General features: G+C 37.3%; 2 protein-coding genes across 3 annotated transcripts; both read right to left on the reverse strand.

Moving 5' to 3' along the window:
- Positions 1-3,250: 3,250 nt before the first annotated feature.
- On the reverse strand, positions 3,251-4,886 carry LOC145118966 (uncharacterized). 2 transcript variants are annotated; one of them, XM_079054610.1, is made up of 3 exons: positions 4,776-4,886; positions 3,925-4,111; positions 3,251-3,805 (listed from the first exon to the last, which is right to left on the reverse strand). In XM_079054610.1, exons 2-3 carry the CDS (start codon positions 4,104-4,106, stop codon positions 3,619-3,621), a joined length of 369 nt encoding a protein of 122 aa, XP_078910736.1. In that variant the 5' UTR covers positions 4,107-4,111; positions 4,776-4,886; the 3' UTR covers positions 3,251-3,618. The 2 variants fall into 2 exon arrangements, with proteins under 2 accessions (XP_078910736.1, XP_078910737.1); XM_079054611.1 differs by lacking the exon at positions 4,776-4,886 and adding an exon at positions 4,472-4,710.
- Positions 4,887-6,265: 1,379 nt separating this feature from the next.
- On the reverse strand, positions 6,266-10,588 carry LOC145118990 (KH domain-containing protein). The gene is made up of 6 exons (XM_079054635.1): positions 10,176-10,588; positions 9,484-9,761; positions 9,289-9,381; positions 9,131-9,202; positions 8,887-9,003; positions 6,266-7,410 (listed from the first exon to the last, which is right to left on the reverse strand). Exons 1-6 carry the CDS (start codon positions 10,507-10,509, stop codon positions 6,412-6,414), a joined length of 1,893 nt encoding a protein of 630 aa, XP_078910761.1. The 5' UTR covers positions 10,510-10,588; the 3' UTR covers positions 6,266-6,411.
- Between the last annotated feature and the right edge of the window lie 7,819 nt (positions 10,589-18,407).

An 18,407-nucleotide genomic window follows, 5' to 3' on the forward strand; every position in this document is an offset into this window, starting at 1 on the left:
AATAAAATTTAAAGAAAAAGTATCAAAAAATTTAATAACATAAAAATAAAATAGAATAACTGAAATCGATTAACATCCATGCCATATTTAAAAAGCAATTAGAATACATTTTTTATGCAAAAATACATAAATTTTGAAGTAATAACATAAAAATTTGACAATCTAAATAATAAAGTTTGTAGAAACATGACACAATTAATAATAAGAAGAAAGAATCTGACAATCTAAATAATAAAGTTCGTAGAAACATGACACATTTAATCTTCCAAGAAATAGACATACACATGGTCAATTAAATAATAAAGTTTGTAGAAACAGTACATGCTGGTCAATTAAAATCATGTCTAGGCTCCCGACCATTTTAGGATTGTTTTTATAGGTCTGCTTCCAAAGCAAGACGACTTTAACACGTATGTTCCAAGACTCTTTGGATGCATCGATTTCAGCAACCTTATCAAACACGACTTGGTCTGCATTATTAGTTGCCATGGAATACTATTATTTGCAATGAAAGGAGATGATTAGTTAGAGAGAAAATTGATTTTGAATGAAAAATCGTAGACACTATATTTATAGGGAAATATAAAATTGATTAATGCTGATATGACATAAAGATTTTGGAATGTAATATCATTTCCATACTTAAAACATGTCTTATATATGGTATAGTATTGAAAATAAGATCAATATAACATGTCAAATATAATTACAAAAATATATAAAATCATACCTAATTTAAGATAATAAATACCATATAAAAAACTGTAAATTTGAAAAGTTTGTAGGATAAGAAAAAATATAATAAATATATAAGATTTCAACAAATATGAAATATAATTACAAAAATAGATTGCAATGAGGAACATGCTAATTCGAAACATAATGACATGACACAAGGTGATGGGACAAGGTAGTTCTCAGGTATATGAATCATGGAAGCACCACCAGCAAAGGTTAAATAAACCTTAGGAAAAATCTCATTTATGTTGTTTATAAGTAAATAAAAATCAGTTAAATGTTCTTGAAATGAAATGAAATAAAAAATTGATAAATCGGTGTCTTATTTAAAAATAGATGATAAGGGTATTTTGGTCCTTTTGCAAAAACAGAAGAGTTAATTGAATTTTAAAACCAATGTCAACAATTTCATTGAATTTTGTCTCGATTATGAAACGCCAGAAGAATAAAAAAATAAAAATAAGTCTATACAATAAGTGGAGTCTTGAGGGTAAAATTGTCATTTACTATATTTTTACTAACCTCCAAGAATTGACACACCATTCTCGACTCTCTGAAAGCCAATACACCATGGTGTACCTCCATCCTAACTACACGTGAAAAAAGTCAAACTTTTTGTTACCCGATCTTTGACGACTCATAAATTTGTATAAAAAATGTAAATTTTTACAAAACAATTGGATACTACTATAATTGGATAGATTGAATAGAGTATAATGTCCTAAAAAAAGAAATGAAAGTAGAATGCTTTAATAAGAAAAAAACTAAAAGTACAATATTGTAGTAGAAAGAAATGAAAGTAGATATCCCTAATATGTTTAAACATCCATTCAATCCAATTTACGTCCTTGTGTTGATTCCTTAGCTAACCTTATTAAAGATCGAGCACATTCTATTACTATATCTGTCATATCATGCAACTTTAATCACCAAATATATGAAAAATGTAGTAATGTACTACAAAGAAAAGTCAAGTGAGCTAAGTTATTAGAAAAAAAAAAAAAATTAGTTGGGTGCTAATTTTGAAAGTATACCTATTCATGGCATGGTACTTTGAAAGTATGATGCTTTGATAAGAAAAATACAGACACAAATGATATTGGATAAGAAGATTCAACTTTTATAGAAAGATAATTGTAAAAAAGAAAGCATTCTCATCATTTTGGTCTTGCTAACGGTTTAAGTGGTCATTTTGCTACTTTCACACGTAAAAGACAAATAAAATAATATTTTTTTGGTCAATTAAAAAATGATATAATAACATGTAAAAAAGAAATCATTTTTACCAATTACGTTAATTTTGGTGATGACAAATTTGGTCATTTTGGTCAAAATGACTAATTTGGTCTTTTTGGTGAAAATGATCATTTTAGTCATTTTACCATATCATCTATGATTTTGGCCAACTCATAATCACTATGTTGTCCATTTATAAATAACCACCTGAAAAAAATTAGACCAACATTTGTTACAGGAACCTATTGTCACATTATTCTATCAAACCTCTAATTTAAGTAAACGTCTATTCAAAAAAGAATAACATGATATAACAGGTGAACAAAGTGCATATAGACCAGCATTTGATATAACATGATATAAGCTTTTTTCACAGAGAAATAACATATATAAGACACTAGCAAAGCTCCGATATGATTAGGAATTGATCGAAGATGTTATATAATAAACGAAGAGAAATTCAATTTGCCTTGTTCTTAAATTTGGTGCTGTTACAGAGATGGTCGAGAGTGTGGTGAAAAGGGTTTTGAGCGTCCATGGATGAGGGTTATATACCAACAAATTTCACCCTTGCTTTTTTAATAAATGACAACAAGGTCCCTGATTCTTTTTCTCTAATACTAGGCTAAATTATACAAATGGTTCCCATCAATTTTGTCCATTCACATATTTAGTCCCTTTGGTATTTCTGTTAGGTGGAAGTTCCCATCATCTCACTTTGTGTGATTTTAATCGATATAAGAAGCTTTTGGTTGTTTGTCCTTGGTTTGATTTTATCTTTAAAAAGTCACTTCGTAGCATTTTTACTTATGTATGCTCGATTTACATCTTCTTTTTTCGGATAAGTATATCGGCCCAAAGAAAACTCAAAATTCACACAATACCTTGCAAACCATGCGAACCAAGCAATCGTGTCCCAAATTGAGGCAAGTGGTCACCCAGATTCTGTTGATACAAATTCATGGTTACCTTTTATCTCATTGTCATTAGGAAAAAAACAGTTACATTTTTCTCAAATATTAATTTGTTATTATTATTATTATTATTATTATTATTATTATTATTATTTTTTGCATTTTTAGTAAAACAACAATTATTATTATCAAGTGCTATTGTAATTCCACTTTTACTTTTAGTTAAAATGTTAAATCTTTGTTTATACAATGATATTTTACTTTTCTCCCCCAGAATTTATGCGAAAAATGGTTCTTCAAACGAAATATACAACCAAATTTTATAGAACTCATCTAACCGATTGTAACATAAGCACAACGTGTGTCCAAAACCACTTCTTGTATAAATCCTTATAAAAGAAAACATTGTTTGCATCAATAAGCATTTAACCAGTGTCATGTCACATCCTGAGAAAACTAGATTTTGGTTACAATGTTATTACAGATGTGAGTAGTAGTTGCCAATGACATTGCCCTTCATTTTCACACACACACACATAAACACACAAACTATGTGCTCCACACCACAAAACTTAAAGTAAGAATCTTTTGAATTTATTTGGGCAGTGATTATCGCCCCTAAGTTGTCATATAAAATATGAAAAACTGTATTTCTAAGTAGACTATCTTATTATATCCTGAAAAAGCAAAGCATAGGCAAAAAAGCTAACGTTGATTGCAGGAAATGGATTTAAACATAGTAACCAGTAATAGTAAATCCTCTTCCCACAATCTCTCCAGCACAATACCAAGCAAAACATTCCAACCCAAAAAGAGCAGCAATTCCCATATCTTCAGTTTTAAGCTCATGCCTTGTCTTTACCAGTTGCTTCACATACTCAAGCTCTTTCCAGAATGCATCATAGCGACTTGGAATACTGATTCAACAAGACAGGTGTTCATCAACAGAACATTCAGGATGACGATGGCATTTATGTCTTTTTTCCTAGTTCATAAACAAAACAAGATATACATATGTTGTGGGAAAGTTGGGAACCTGGCAAGACGAGTGTAAAGTAGCTGATTTGATAACTGCTGACATTTTTCTATAGTTGGTGGATCTTGAATGTATTTCTTGTTTTGCTCTAGTGTTTGTTTGTAGTAGGTGTTTCCATTCTTGGACAAAAACTTTGAGGCTTCAGCTACCTTTGAACGTAAGACATTCAACTTTGATGCCATAACTTCTACATTATAATAGTGTATAAAGAGGATCAAATCATTTGAACATACAAAAGAAAATGCTAAACATAGGTTGCAACTTGCAATCAGAAATTAAGAGACGTCGATGGTTGTATTTAGCCAGTAAGATGAAGGATCAAGAAATTCAGAGTGTTTAGCTTTCACTAAATCTAAAAGATTACGATTGGAAAGCATAGATAAAATTACTCAGAGATAAAGAGTGTTTGAATTACAAGTAATTAACATAATCATCCATTTTAACAATAGATAAATATACTCACTGAAAAATGAACCATACAACTTGACCTAAACTCCATATCCTCAAATCGATCATACCAAAGAAATAAAACAGAAGAAATTCTTACATGAGTTTCCAATTAACCATACATGTAAATCCATGGGAATACTGAGCGTAGGCATGATGAATTAAGAAGATCGAAGCAATTGCATACCAATTGGCGATCAAAAGAACGGTTTTAAAGAACACATTCGCAGGTATTTCAAATATTCCCCAAAAAAACCAATAGTTTTACAATCTATGATACATTTTACACATAGAATCATCCATTACAAAGAAAAAACGAAATGACATATATTGAACGTAAGCTCCGATATGATTAGGAATTGATCGAAGATGCTATATAATAAACGAAGGGAAATTCAATTTACCTTGTTCTTAAATTTAGTGCAGTTATAGAGATGGTCGAGAGTGGTGAAAAGGGTTTTGAGCGTCCATGGATGAGTGTTATATACCAACAAATTTCACCCTTGCTTTTTTAATTAATGACAACAAGGTCCCTGATTCTTTTTCTCTAATACTAGGCTAAATTATACAAATGGTTCCCATCATTTTTGTCCATTCGCATATTTACTCCCTTTGGTGGGAGGTGCGAGTTGCCTAATTTCATTAGGCTGTGACGGAATTAAACCAAGTTATATGACAAGTTTTTAGAATTGTTTGATAATATGTTAAAGATGTCATTTGTGTATTTTATAAAGACAAAAGATTGATAGCGAGTTACAATTTTTTTTGTATGGAACAAAAAAGTACAAGTGTTATACTATTGACATACGTCTTAGTCCCGATTTAATACGTGTAATATGAATTACAACATGTATCAATATTCAGTCGTGTCTTATGTAACAAGTATCACATCATAATTTCTAAAAGCTATGGATGAGAATGATACACATCGGATCAACAATTCTATTCACCATCTTGTCTCGATCTTCAATCATTGGAATGAGTTTATATCGTCATCTGATGAAAATTGAAGGATTTTTTTTCAAGTGTTAATCTTTTAGATATGTTAAAAACATAATTTTAATCAATCAATATTATTATATACATCTTCTCATTTCTTATGTAATTTGATAATTTGTAAAAAAAAATTAAAAAACTATATAACTAATATAAGTGTTACTATATACATCTTCTAAGTTATTATCAAATCATATTTGTCTCACTAAGCTTTTGAACGAGTGCATTGTATTCATTTGCATTTTGTGTGAATTGTGATGCTTTGTTTATTTTTGTGTAGTTGAGTTTTGTAGAACAAGATGTATGATTTCATAATTTCGTATTTACTTGCTTTTAAAATTATGTACTTTATTATATGATAATTATATAGTCATAAGCCTTACCATTAAGTTCCAAAATCGAGTTTAATGCACGGATAATATGTAATCCCATTCCAATCTGGGGCCGGTTCCAGTTTTTTTCAAGTTCGGATCAAATGGCCACCCCTAAATTCTTCACCAAAGTTTTCGACACCCAAAGTAAATTTGCTTTATTAGTCACATTTACTTGGGGATCTTTCGCTTAATTACCCTTCTTATTTTAGCCTTACATTAATCTCCTTATTGTATATTTTATTGTACTCATGTTTTGAATATGCAGACGAGCACGTGGCTCTATTTCATTCTTGATCGATGCTCTAATCAAATCTCACAAATTTATAATATAAATTCTATCTACGATAATTATTTTCTTCACCTCCGTAGCTAAGAACTTTCTGAATAAGTGTTCGACTTTAATTGAAGAGTTCACTAAAATCCATGCCATAATCGATCATAAAAGGGGAAACAAGGTTACATGTCAACAATTAACTTAAACAATCACCAAACATGACTCATACATATGATGATGCAATATGGAATATGGAACATGTGAAATGTCTAAAAAGGGCATATCCAAGTATCCAACAAAAACATGCAAAAATATTCAATTAACAAGGAAAGAAAAGATCATCTGAGTTACCACTTACCACAATTTTATAACCAACATTCTACTCTTCTTACCTGATCAACTCTGCTGAGGTGAAGCTTTCGCAACCGCACCACCACTGCTACCCTGACTTGCTTGGGTCGCCGGAGCAGCAGCATCGCCGGCATATGCAGGAGGTTGCTGGGGGTAACCACCGCCATACGAGCCTCCATATGCTGCTGCAGCTGGCTGCTGCCCATATGCTGCTTGGCCATACCCAGCAGCAGCACCACCATAAGGAGGGCGCTGACCGCTTGCATCCGCCTGCCCATAACCACTATAAGGAGCTGGTTGGGCATAGCCACCACCTTGTGGGGCAGCATTAGGAGACTGCTGTGGTGGCGGCTGCCCGTAAGCCGGTGGAGTAACAGGAGGCTTCTGTCCATACCCACCATATCCAGAAGGCGGCTGAGCCCCATAGGAACCATATGAAGCAGCAGCAGGCGGTGGAGGCTGAACATAACCAGATTGAGCTCCAGATGCAGGTGGTGGAGCTTGAGCAGCAGTAGTATCACCTTGTCCACCATATGAAGCAGTTTGACCAGTTTGACCATCAGAGGTTTCATTATATCCAGCTGTTGGATTACCATAGCCTTGTTGATCGTATCCTTGCGCATAACCAGATTGCGAGTACCCACCATATCCATCTTGACCGTAACCTTGACCCTGCTGACTGTACCCGTAACCAGACCCGTCTGCTGCCGCCACGGTGCCGCCAGGTGGTTGGGTTTGGGGAGCTTGTTGCTGGTTGTAGTAATCATAACCACTACCAGCACCAGCAGCAGCAGCTCCCGGTGCGGTTTGCTGACCGGACTGGTCCCAGCCGGCGGCATATCCGCCTGAACGAGGGTAGCCGCCGTATTGGGGTTGGGAGTATTGAGCGGGCTGACCGGGGTATGCACCTGGTTGCATGTAACCATAGCCTTGTTGTGGCATTTGGGGTGCAGGTGGGGCCCAGGTGTTTGTCTGGGGTCGAGCTTGGTAGCCTTGCTGTGAATATCCTCCTCCACCACTTCCCATTGAGTTTCTCGGACGATTCTGCATGATAAAAGTCATCATCTCAAATTAGCCAAAAAAAACATTTTATAAACATGCATGGTAAAAATTAATTAACAAAGCATATACTACTAATTTTATACATTCATATAGATATGGTAGGCAGAAAAAAGCATGGAAAGCAATTACATATTACAAGTAAGTAGTAGCAGCACAGATATTATTATTATTATTAAAGCACATTAATTGATATTGATGATATGATTATATATCAAGACGGGGTTTAGTGGCCTACATACCGTACTGGTCGGGTGGTATTACCGAGCTTACTCCAGCAGAAGAGAAGTGAGAAGAAGACCATCCTCTCCCTATTCGAAGTGAATGGGTACAACAACAACAACAACAAAAAAGGAGGCAAAAAACTATACAATATATGATAGCAGTGTATCATTCTTATCCAAAGAAACACTTATGGTTTATAAAAATGGTGAATAACCTATAAATAGTGTGTTAGGAATTAGGCAATTAATATCCTCAATCAAACCCCAATATGTATACTGTATAGATAGTATAGCACACCACGCAGAAATCTCTATAGCAATGATATATTTGCAGTTCTTCTGGAAAGAGATTTAGAGCCATACCAGTTTCAAGTTGGTGTCACCAAAACTCCAACTACCCCAACACCCACTGAATCATCCTAACAGCAATATCAGCAACAAGACATATACAACTATAATATTCGAGTCCTTAAATCTAGGTTCAGCATAATCTTTATATGCTTATTAACTATATCAGATATCCATATAAACCCTAGATTTATCATATTCATAACCAGGTATGTAATATATATATATATATATATATATATATATATATATATATATATATATATATATATATATATATATATATATTTCCTTGTTAGAACACCAATAAGACAGTCATCAGTTGATTCTAACAACTGTAAGTATAGATGACAAAGTTCCAACTTCCAACAGCCCTGCAGAGGCAATCCAATCCAATATACAAATATGCTCTCTTCTTTTCATTATGAAATATATGTATCTGCATGCATTTACCATTCAGACAGCTGTTCATTCCAAAGAGCAGCACCAACAGAAATCTGCAACCTCAGATTGTACATGTAGAATATAGGGAATAGAAGCAGGTGGTGGCAATTTATCGAGTTTATGGATTATGGTATAAGATGACTTCAAAAAAAATATGTTCTACAATAACATACCAAATAAGAAGGGCAGAAATGGGAGGTGTAACAACCTTTAACTAAAAGATACCTAATTTGTCCTAAATTAGCAGAAAGTTCTAAAAAAAACCCATTTTAAAGAGTTTCATTTTGAATCATGCAACCATTGGATTCACATATTGAGCAATCAAAGTATACTATGTTATCCAAGTAAGAATAAAGATGCTATGTATACTGAAAAGCAAGTGCAATCTAGCATACAGTTTCTGAAACCAAGCTGATGCTTGGTCTCCTTGTATAACTGCACATACCTCACTGATTACTTCATTAACCAACTGTTTTGCAGCCTCAATCTGCTCACTGGATCCATCTATCTGTACTGTCCTCTCTGTTGAAGTATCACCAGGGGGTGGGTGTAATGGTATCACCTGATAACAGGTACAATAATCTTTTCAGCTATAATCATTTCTCTTGTCAAGTGTAGTCCTCAAAAGAGAGACTTTAACACTCGATATAGAAGATAGGCTCATAGAGAACAGAGAAACTTAAATAGACCTGAATACGAGCTCCTGTACTGGCTTGCATATTCTTTATGGTCTCCCCCCCTTTACCAATAATAAGACCAACCTAGAAGCATGAACAAAAATGGAACAGTTAAAGACCAGTTGCAACAAATGACTAGTAAACTTAAACCAGCTTTAAGCATAAAATACCTTGTTGTTAGGTACTTTCATCACAAACTGTTCAGCACCACCTGACTCACCAGGCATTCTTCTAGAAACTATGCCAGAACCTCCTGACTCAGCCTAAATAACAAAATCAACAATTATGAACATATAAACATATACATGCTACTCAAAGCATGTTACAACTAGATGGAAAGCATATCATGTTGATATCAACTATACCTCAGCAAGCACATCCTTAATCAACTGCTCAGCCTTTGCTATTGATTCTGAAGTACCTGTTAGCTCTACAGTTCGGGTGAGTGAATGAGGATCTGAATCCATGTCTCTGGTAACTTGGATCTTTGCTCCAGATTGCAGCTGAAGATATTTTATAGTCTCTCCACCTTTACCAATTATCACACCTACCCTTCCATTTGGGATGTCGATCTTTTTACTTGGGTTGCCATAACCATAAGCAGAAGATACAGCAGTGGTCGAATAAGGCTTTTGTCCATAATCTGCACTTACAGAAAAGTAAACCATAAGCAGGTGATCTGAGGACGTATATAAATCATTATTGATTTCAAACACAAAACACATCTGTTTTCAGATCATGTACACATTAAGTACTTCACACATTTTGTGCACGTGTATCTGTGAGTGAAAGCACAAATGAAACCTAAACTGTTTGTTACAATTTATTCAACCCACATAATCATGAAACAGAATTCTTCCTAGTCCTGTAATCCCTTTCTAGTTGCTCCGAAACAATTAGAAGATTCATTTTTCATTATTACCTAACTTTAGTCGAATTCATTCAAATGACATGCTCGTCTTAGAGATCAAGACGAGGTTACCAAAGCAATAATCACAGTCACAAACCCTACAGCGAAAAGGCACATGAAAAATGAGATTAGAGCAAAGAATCGAACCCGGAGGACCAGAGCTGAACCCCTTGCTATCATTGGAATCATATCCGCCGCCTCCTCCGCCATTATCGAACTTCGGGCGTTTGGCCTCGGCACTGCTGAAGAGACGAGCAGCGATCTCCTGTGCTCTCTGTTTAGCCAGCTCGATCTCATCTACGGGCGGAGGTACGCTGTTGTAAGCCGGGGCGGAGTCGGGAGACTGTGAAGGGATTATGGGAGCGGAAAATCCAGTGGCTCGACGGGTGGATGAAGGCGGAGGTGGTGTAGTTGAGTCATCGTACTTGCGTTTCGTGGTGGCGTAGTCAGCTCCGGACGAATACTGTGCTTCCTCAGCCATCGAATGGTGCAGCGATAAAGAGACGCAAAGGGTTACGAAAACCCTAAAAAGTGAGGATTGAGAGAATGAAATCGTGGGGCTGGAGAGGAAATAGTATATATTTGGAACAAAAGAGGTGCGAGCTAAGCATCTATTTACCAAAATACCCTCACGGGATCTAAATACAACACCATTTTCTAGGCATGAGCAAACGGACCAAAACGGCCGGAATCGGTCCGACCCGGACCCGAACCGGGAACAGGCTTCGGCCAAAATCAAGAACCGAACCGGCCCGGCGGTTCTACCGGTTCCGGTTCCACCGGTTCCGGGTCCGGGTCCGGTTTTTGCTGGGTTTCCGATTTTGGATCCGATTTGATTTGACACGCTTTCTTGCGGGGCTTGTAACTCATTCAATATTTAACCAAATCAAGCGTTTTTATAGTCTAAGTTTAACTACAAAACCTAAACTACGTGTAGGAAAAATGTTCAGGTCAAAAAAACTTAAATTGAGTGAGTTATGCACATTTGAACAACAAATTCAGATTGCGTTTAATTGCTGTAACATAAAAAAATTATGATTTGACACCCTTCCTTGCGGGGCTTGTAACTCATTCAATTTTTAACCAAATCAAGCGTTTTTATAGTCTAAACTTAACTACAAATCCTAATCTACATGTAGGAAAAAGATTCAGGTCAAAACAAGTTAAATTGAGTGATTTATGCACATTTAAACAATAAAGTCAGATTACATTTAATTGTTGAAACATAAAAAAAAATCTGATTTGACACCCTTCCTTGCGGGGCTTGTAACTCATTCAGCTTTTAACCAAATCAAACGTTTTTATAGTCTAAACTTAACTACAAATCCTAATCTACATGTAGGAAAAAGATTCAGGTCAAAACAAGTTAAATTGAGTGAGTTATGCACATTTGAACAACAAAGTCAGATTACATTTAATTGTTGAAACATAAAAAAAATTCTGATTTGATACCCTTCCTTGTGGGGCTTGTAACTCATTTAATTTTTAACCAAATCAAGCGTTTTTATAGTTTAAGCTTAAGTACAAATCATAATCTACATGTAGGAAAAATATCCAGGTCAAAAAAAGTTAAATTGAGTGAGTTATGCAACTTTCAAAATTTGAGTGAGTTATCCGGTCCGGTTCCCGGTTTTGGGCCGGTTCCAATGACCGGTTCTTACCGGGTCCCTGTTCCAAAAATTGACGAGATTATAGTACCGGTCCCGGCCCGACCGATTCCATCGGGTTCCGGTTCCGATTCCGGGACCGGTTCCGGCCGGTTCCGGTTCCGGGACCGGTTCCGGCCGGTTCCCCGGTCCATATGCTCATCCCTACCATTTTCTATAAGTAAATTACAGTTTTGGTCCCTATTGTTTACATAAAATAACATCTTTGGTCATACTTTTGGAAAAGTAATATCATTGGTCACTATGGAGGGTCTTGGTAACACCGGTAGTCATCCCCTCCAACCGCCCTAAAGAGGGGATGTTAAACCTTTTTAAAAAAATGAAATTGCCCTTTTACCATTGCTTCTACCACTACTCGCCCACCATCACCACCACCTACATGTCATCATCAGCATCATCACTATCACCAATCACCACCATCTCTAACCACCACTATCATCACCATCATCCCCTACACCGCCAATCCACTCTCATCTTCTCCAAGTCTTAGATTCTTCAACCAACATCTTTAATTAAAACAAAGATTAAAAAAAAAATCTTTAACCAAAATAAAGCATCAAGCATATATGAATCAATCCTATAAAATGGAATTAACAAGAAGATATAGAATCAAAAAAAACCACATAGATGCTAACCAAAGGCATTTGACAAGAACACTTCCACATCAAGTAATAAGCACCAAAAGTTAATCAACATTGTATAATTTTCATAAAAACCAATCAACACAATAAGATTCTCACAAAAATCAATCAACATAGTACGATTGCAACATCAAAATCTTGATCCCTAAATCTTTATTAGCATCAAATTCAGGGACATCGACTTTATATTCTCGTCTAATTGGAACCTATTTCTAGGGGAATCGTTCAGTAAAGAGGAGGGAAACACAGGCTTCTGGTGAAGTTTGATCTAGAAAAGAAAAACGATGTAGTCTATGGTAAAACCCACCACCACAATCACCTCTACAACTTGAATCAATAAAAAAATTATGATTGTAACATCTGGTCCAGGTATGAATCATCTTTCTTGTATTTATTTTAAAATAGTGGCCACGACGTGGTGGAGCATCACCATGACGTGGCTTATTGTAACACCCATAATCTCGAAGACTAACTAAGGAAAGAAAAACTTCAATTAAGAAGCCAACTCGTCGAGTTCAAGGATGAAAACTCGACGTGTTGGAATGCTGGACCGAGCGTTTTAGAAGACCAACTCGACAGTTGGGGAGGACAAACTCGACGAGTTGGACTGGGTTTGGGAAACCCTAAAATCGGGACTTTACACCCTATTTAAACTGTAACATCCTGTTCCAAATAGATTCCTAGTATGAGGATATGGCCCGAAGATCGGTCATCATAAGAATTATGGCTTTTGAAAAGGTAAGATCTAGGCCCATTTGGGTTCGGGTGATGCATTAGAAGTGATCCGGGTGTTCGGTTCGTATTTTGGAGCGTAGGGGTATTTCGGTAAGGAAAATGGATTCTTGTTCGGAAGGTCTTAAGAAAGGTTTGAGTTGTTAGAAGTGTAGGGCTTCTTGTTACCTTTCCGTTGATATAAGGATCGTCGGAACCGGGCTTACAACGAAGAAGTTATGGCCTTCGGAAGTTTCGTGGGTTTAAGGCTTAGTCGAATACGAGGGGCGTACGTTGGGCGTACTAGTGAATAAGGCAGTACGTTGGGCGTACCTTGGAGTACGATGGGCGTAATGACCAGGATGGTCGCGAATGTTCCTCGGAGTACGTTGGGCGTACCATATGTACGCTGGGCGTACGCCAATCAGACCAAAACCCTATTTTAGGGTCTTAGACCCTATTTAAGTTCCTTATCTCTTAACCTAACCCTAATACCTTCAGCCTCCATCCCTCTAAACCCTATAAATCGTCATATATCATCCATGGTGGCATTTTGAGCTTATGGAGTCCATTTTTGGGGTGTTTGACCCATTTTCAAGAAGGTGGAGTTGGATGCAAAGATGGAGATCAAGAAGAAGCTTATGGATCTGGCTTTTGTGACTCATTTTCAACTTGATGAAGGTATAAAGCTCTGAACTTGACCATTGAATGCTTAGATCTATTATGTTGAGTTTTTGGATCTTTTTGGTCCCAAGAATGGAGCTTTATGGTTCCAAATCCGTTTTTAGGCTTAGGGATGCCACCCTTGGTGGTAAGTAACTCCCTAAGGCATAAACTTGCCATCTTGGAGGTCTTAATGGATTCATGCAAGAGTTATGATCATTTTCATGGAAGTAGATTGTTATACTTTGATTTTGGGTTCATGTAGGTCATATAAGTCACCAAGTCAGTGACTTTATGGATTAAGACGTTAGGAAGAGCTCAGATCTGTAATTTGGTCCCTTGGTTTGAAGCATTAAGCACTTAATGGATTTTATGCATCAGGCGTTTGTACATTGGGCGTATAATGTAGTACGCTGCGCGTACAACCCTTTTGCCCAGTACGCTAAGCATACATAAGAGGTACGTTGGGCGTACGCTCTCAGGAGGACTTGGGCCTTTGTGGACTTCGGACCTTTAGGCCCTAATGGTTTTGGGTCTGGATTTGATGATAGTTGGGCCTGAATGTATCTTTGGGCCAATAATTGAATAGTTGGGCCTATTGGGCCTTGTGGCCTAATATAGAAATGGACTTCGCATTATGGGCCTCGATTTGGGCCAATTCTTGGATTAGGTTGTTGTGGGCCTTCGTGGGCCAATTGGGGTCAGGATTATTGACTAAAGAGAATATTGGGCTTTAGTATAAGGTCCATTAGAAAGGTCCGGGCCCAATTTGGAAAATTGGGCCATTGATGGTTTTATGGACATTATTGTGTTGGGCTTTTGTTTTGGTCTGGGCCTTAGTTTTGGATCATACTGGGCCATGGGTAGAATGGTAATTTTACCCCATGCATGGATTAAGGATTATGGTATGGGACTCAATTGCTAATTGGGTATATTGATTGGTATTGATAGCTCGGGAAGTGGACATGGCAGCAACTAAGGATTTCTTTCGGGAAGCTTTTGCATTCGAGGTGAGTCTCCTCACCATACCAATGGTTCTAAGGCACCAAGGCCGGCTCATTATGCATTATGTGATATACTAGTTGATTTCGTGTTATGTGGTATGCTAGTTGATTTCGTGTTATGTGGTATGCTAGTTGATTATGTGGCATGTGATATGCTATTTGTCTTTGTGATGCTTGCAAGGAAGACCTCGGGGGGTTCCCGAGGCACTAGGGTGTAAGATCTTGGAGGGTTTCCATGGCATCCTTAGTCAATACCATGTGAGGGTTTCCATGGCATTGGGCTAAGACCATATGGGGGTTCCCAGGGCACTCGGAGTAAGACCCTGGAGGGTTTCCAGGGTATCCTTATATGTATGGTTGGTATGACAGTGGGCTAAGACCATGTGGGGGTTCCCATGACACCCGGAGTAAGACCTTGGAGGGTTTTCATGGCATCCTTATATGTTTGTATGCATGGCTTGTGTGATTGATAAGGTTTATGTAGCTGTTACAACTCATATGGATTATGTGAATATGTGGATTATGTGGTGTATGCTCTAGGGAACTCACTAAGATTTGTGCTTACGGTTTTCAGTTTTGGTTTCAGGTATCATCGATTTGGAAAAGAAGGGCTCAGATTGATTGCAGTGCACACACATATACTTTCCGCAATGAATGATTTTGGGATGAACTCTGATAAATGTTTTACTTAATGATGATTTGAAATGTTTGAAATAAAAGGAATCAATGTTTTAGCTATATTAAAAATGAAATTTTTACCCCTGATTTTTGGGTCGTTACATAAACACTTTAACCTCCATAGGCTGACCTCATTTCCAGCCTCCAAGACCCAAACCCTAGATCTCGAAACCCTGATGTATTGTGTGAGCTTGTGAGCCATTTTCGAGAGAAATCTTGTGTATGTGAAGCTTGAGGAAGAAGGAGAAGTTGGAGGACTAGAGAAGGAGATTATAGATCCAGAAACTTCACTCCAATTGCAATATTTTTTGGTAAGCAAGTCTCAAAATTTCTTAATGATTACTTAGATCTCTTCACTTTCACTTTTATTGGGTTTTTGGCCCAAATAGCATGATCCTTGGGAAATGGACGTCCCAAGTGAGTATATCTCCAAATCTAGGACCTTGAAGGGCTTTCATGGCATAAAGGTGCAAACTTTATGGCCATTGAAGCCCCATGCAAGCTTTAGGATGTCATTTTGGCCTTTTAAGCTCCAAAAGGCCATGCATGGGGAGAAAGTCAGAGGCTTTACGTGTTCATGTAGTATCTAGGGTCTAGAACTCAGTTGGTATGCCTTATCTTGAAGTATTAATGGCTTTTGGATCAAGATCTATGTCTTAAAGAGTTAGGGTTTGAGCTAAATCCATTAAGGAAGGGTATTAACGGGTAAAGTTAGAAACTTTACCCATAAAAGGACATTTTCAGTATGAATATGAAGTATAGAGCTTAGATCTGAAGGATAGGAGCTTAATCCATTAAGAAGGGCTTAACATATTGAAGAACTCGGCGAGTTCATGAGAGAACTCGAAGAGTTGCTCTTGAAATGTCCCGACTCTGAAAAGGAAAACTTGACGAGTTGAGGGAGTACTCGATGAGTTGATGCGAAAAGTCACGATTTTGAGATTCATGAGAACTCAGCGAGTTGAAGAGCAGACTCGACGAGTTGAGTCAACTCGGAGCGTTGACTTTGACTTTGACTTTGACCTTTTGGATTAGAAAAGCATTATTGGGCCATAGGTCGAGGCCCATGCGAAGGGAGGGGGCCCAACTGGAATTTGGGACATATATTGGGCTTTTATGGATCTTATGGTTTTGGACCTTATTTGTTTTGGGATTGGGCCTTAGTTATGGGTCTTGTTGGGCCAAGGGTAAAATGGTCATTTTACCCCAAGATTGGATTATGGTTCATGGTTTAAAACTTAGTTGCTAATTGGATATTGTGTTGGAAATTGTTAGTTTGGGAAGTTGTCAGGGCAGTAGCTTTGGAGTTCGGGCAGCGAGCTTCAGCATTCGAGGTGAGTTACCTTCCGATAGAAGTGGGTCTAAGGCACCAATGTCGACCCACTAGTGGGAGATTATAGTAGAGATGATTGTCTTTGTGATAATTGTCTGGTATGCCACTATCTGTTATGCTTTATGGGCTAGTATGCTATGATATTATGTGATAGTGGTAGGAGGGGTAGGATAGACCCCGTTACCGGTCGAAAGGACCGAAGGGGTAGGCCAGCACCCTGATATGCTAGGCAGTATGCGACTTATGTGTTTATGTACTAAAATGATATATGGTAGTAGTAGGGGTGAAATAGTCCCCGTTACCGGTCAAAAGGACCGAAGGGGTAGGCCAACACCCTGATATGCTAGGCAATTACCGGTTGAAAGAGACCGAATGGGCAGGCCAGCACCCTGATATGTTAGGCAATTACCGGTTGAAAGAGACCGAAGGGGTAGGCCAACACCCGGATATGTTGGGCAGTATGTGTATTGTATGGTATGCGGTATGATGGGGGAACTCACTAAGCTTTGTGCTTATGATTTACAGTTTTGGTTTCAGGTACTTCTTTTTCAAAAGGAACGGAGCCGGCAGGATCGCAGCGCATCACACTATGATTTCCGCATTATGAGATATTTGGGAGTTGTACTTTGATAATACTTTTCTATGATATGTTTTAGTTATTTGAAATACTGGTTTTTTATTATGAAATGAGTTGACACTATGGATGTTTCAGACTAGTGGTTTTATAATTACTTAATTAAAAATGGAATTTTTGGTCTCGAATTTTGGGATGTTACACGTATCAGTTTGGATCGCGGGATTTTAATGACCCACCACAGCATGGTCTTGAGGCACCACGACGTGGCGGGTGCTTTTTAGTGAAAACCCTAATTTTCGGGTCTTGGACCCTATTTAAGGAACATTTTGGTGATTTTAGAAGGAGAAGGAAGCTTTTGGTGAAGTAGTTTCGTGGAAAGCATCGTTTCTTCAGCTAAGCTCATATTTTTGACCTTGGTGAGTGCCCAAGACTCAACCTTTTCTTGCCATGTTGCTAGATCTCTTATTTTGTCCCCCTTTTCCATGATTTAGATGAACTTAAGTAATGGGATCTCATATAGGTTGCAACTTTATAAATATACAGGTCTACGTGAGCAAGTAGTGTCTTGGATCTGGATTATAATCAAGTTTTGATGTCATGCATGACATTTTAGTCATTAAACCTTATTTTTTTCCCTAATGTGGAAAAAGGATGTTTTAGACATGCTAGATCTCTTATTTCGTCCCCCTTTTCCATGATTTAGATGAACTTAAGTAATGGGATCTCATATAGGTTGCAACTTTATAAATATACAGGTCTACGTGAGCAAGTAGTGTGTTGGATCTGGATTATAATCAAGTTTCGATGTCATGCATGACATTTTAGTCATTAAAACCTATTTTTTCCCTAATGTGGAAAAAGGATGTTTTGGACATGCAAGTCCATAAAGCCACAATTTTCAAGGTCACTTTGGAATGTGAAACCATTCTGGAAACTTTAGAGGTGTAACTCTAAGGATTTGGTGCTTAATGATAATCTTGATGCATTAAGTCACCATTAGTGGTTAGGTTTGGGAGTTTGGCTTATGGAAGGGTTTGAGGGATAAAGTTGGAAACTTTACCCATCAAGACGATGGGAAGGACCAGATCTGAGCCTTGGAGTTTTT

This window comes from Lactuca virosa, chromosome 6, assembly GCF_052849685.1.
Source record: "Lactuca virosa cultivar CGN04683 chromosome 6, Lactuca_virosa_CGN04683_v6, whole genome shotgun sequence".
Taxonomy (NCBI): domain Eukaryota; kingdom Viridiplantae; phylum Streptophyta; class Magnoliopsida; order Asterales; family Asteraceae; genus Lactuca; species Lactuca virosa.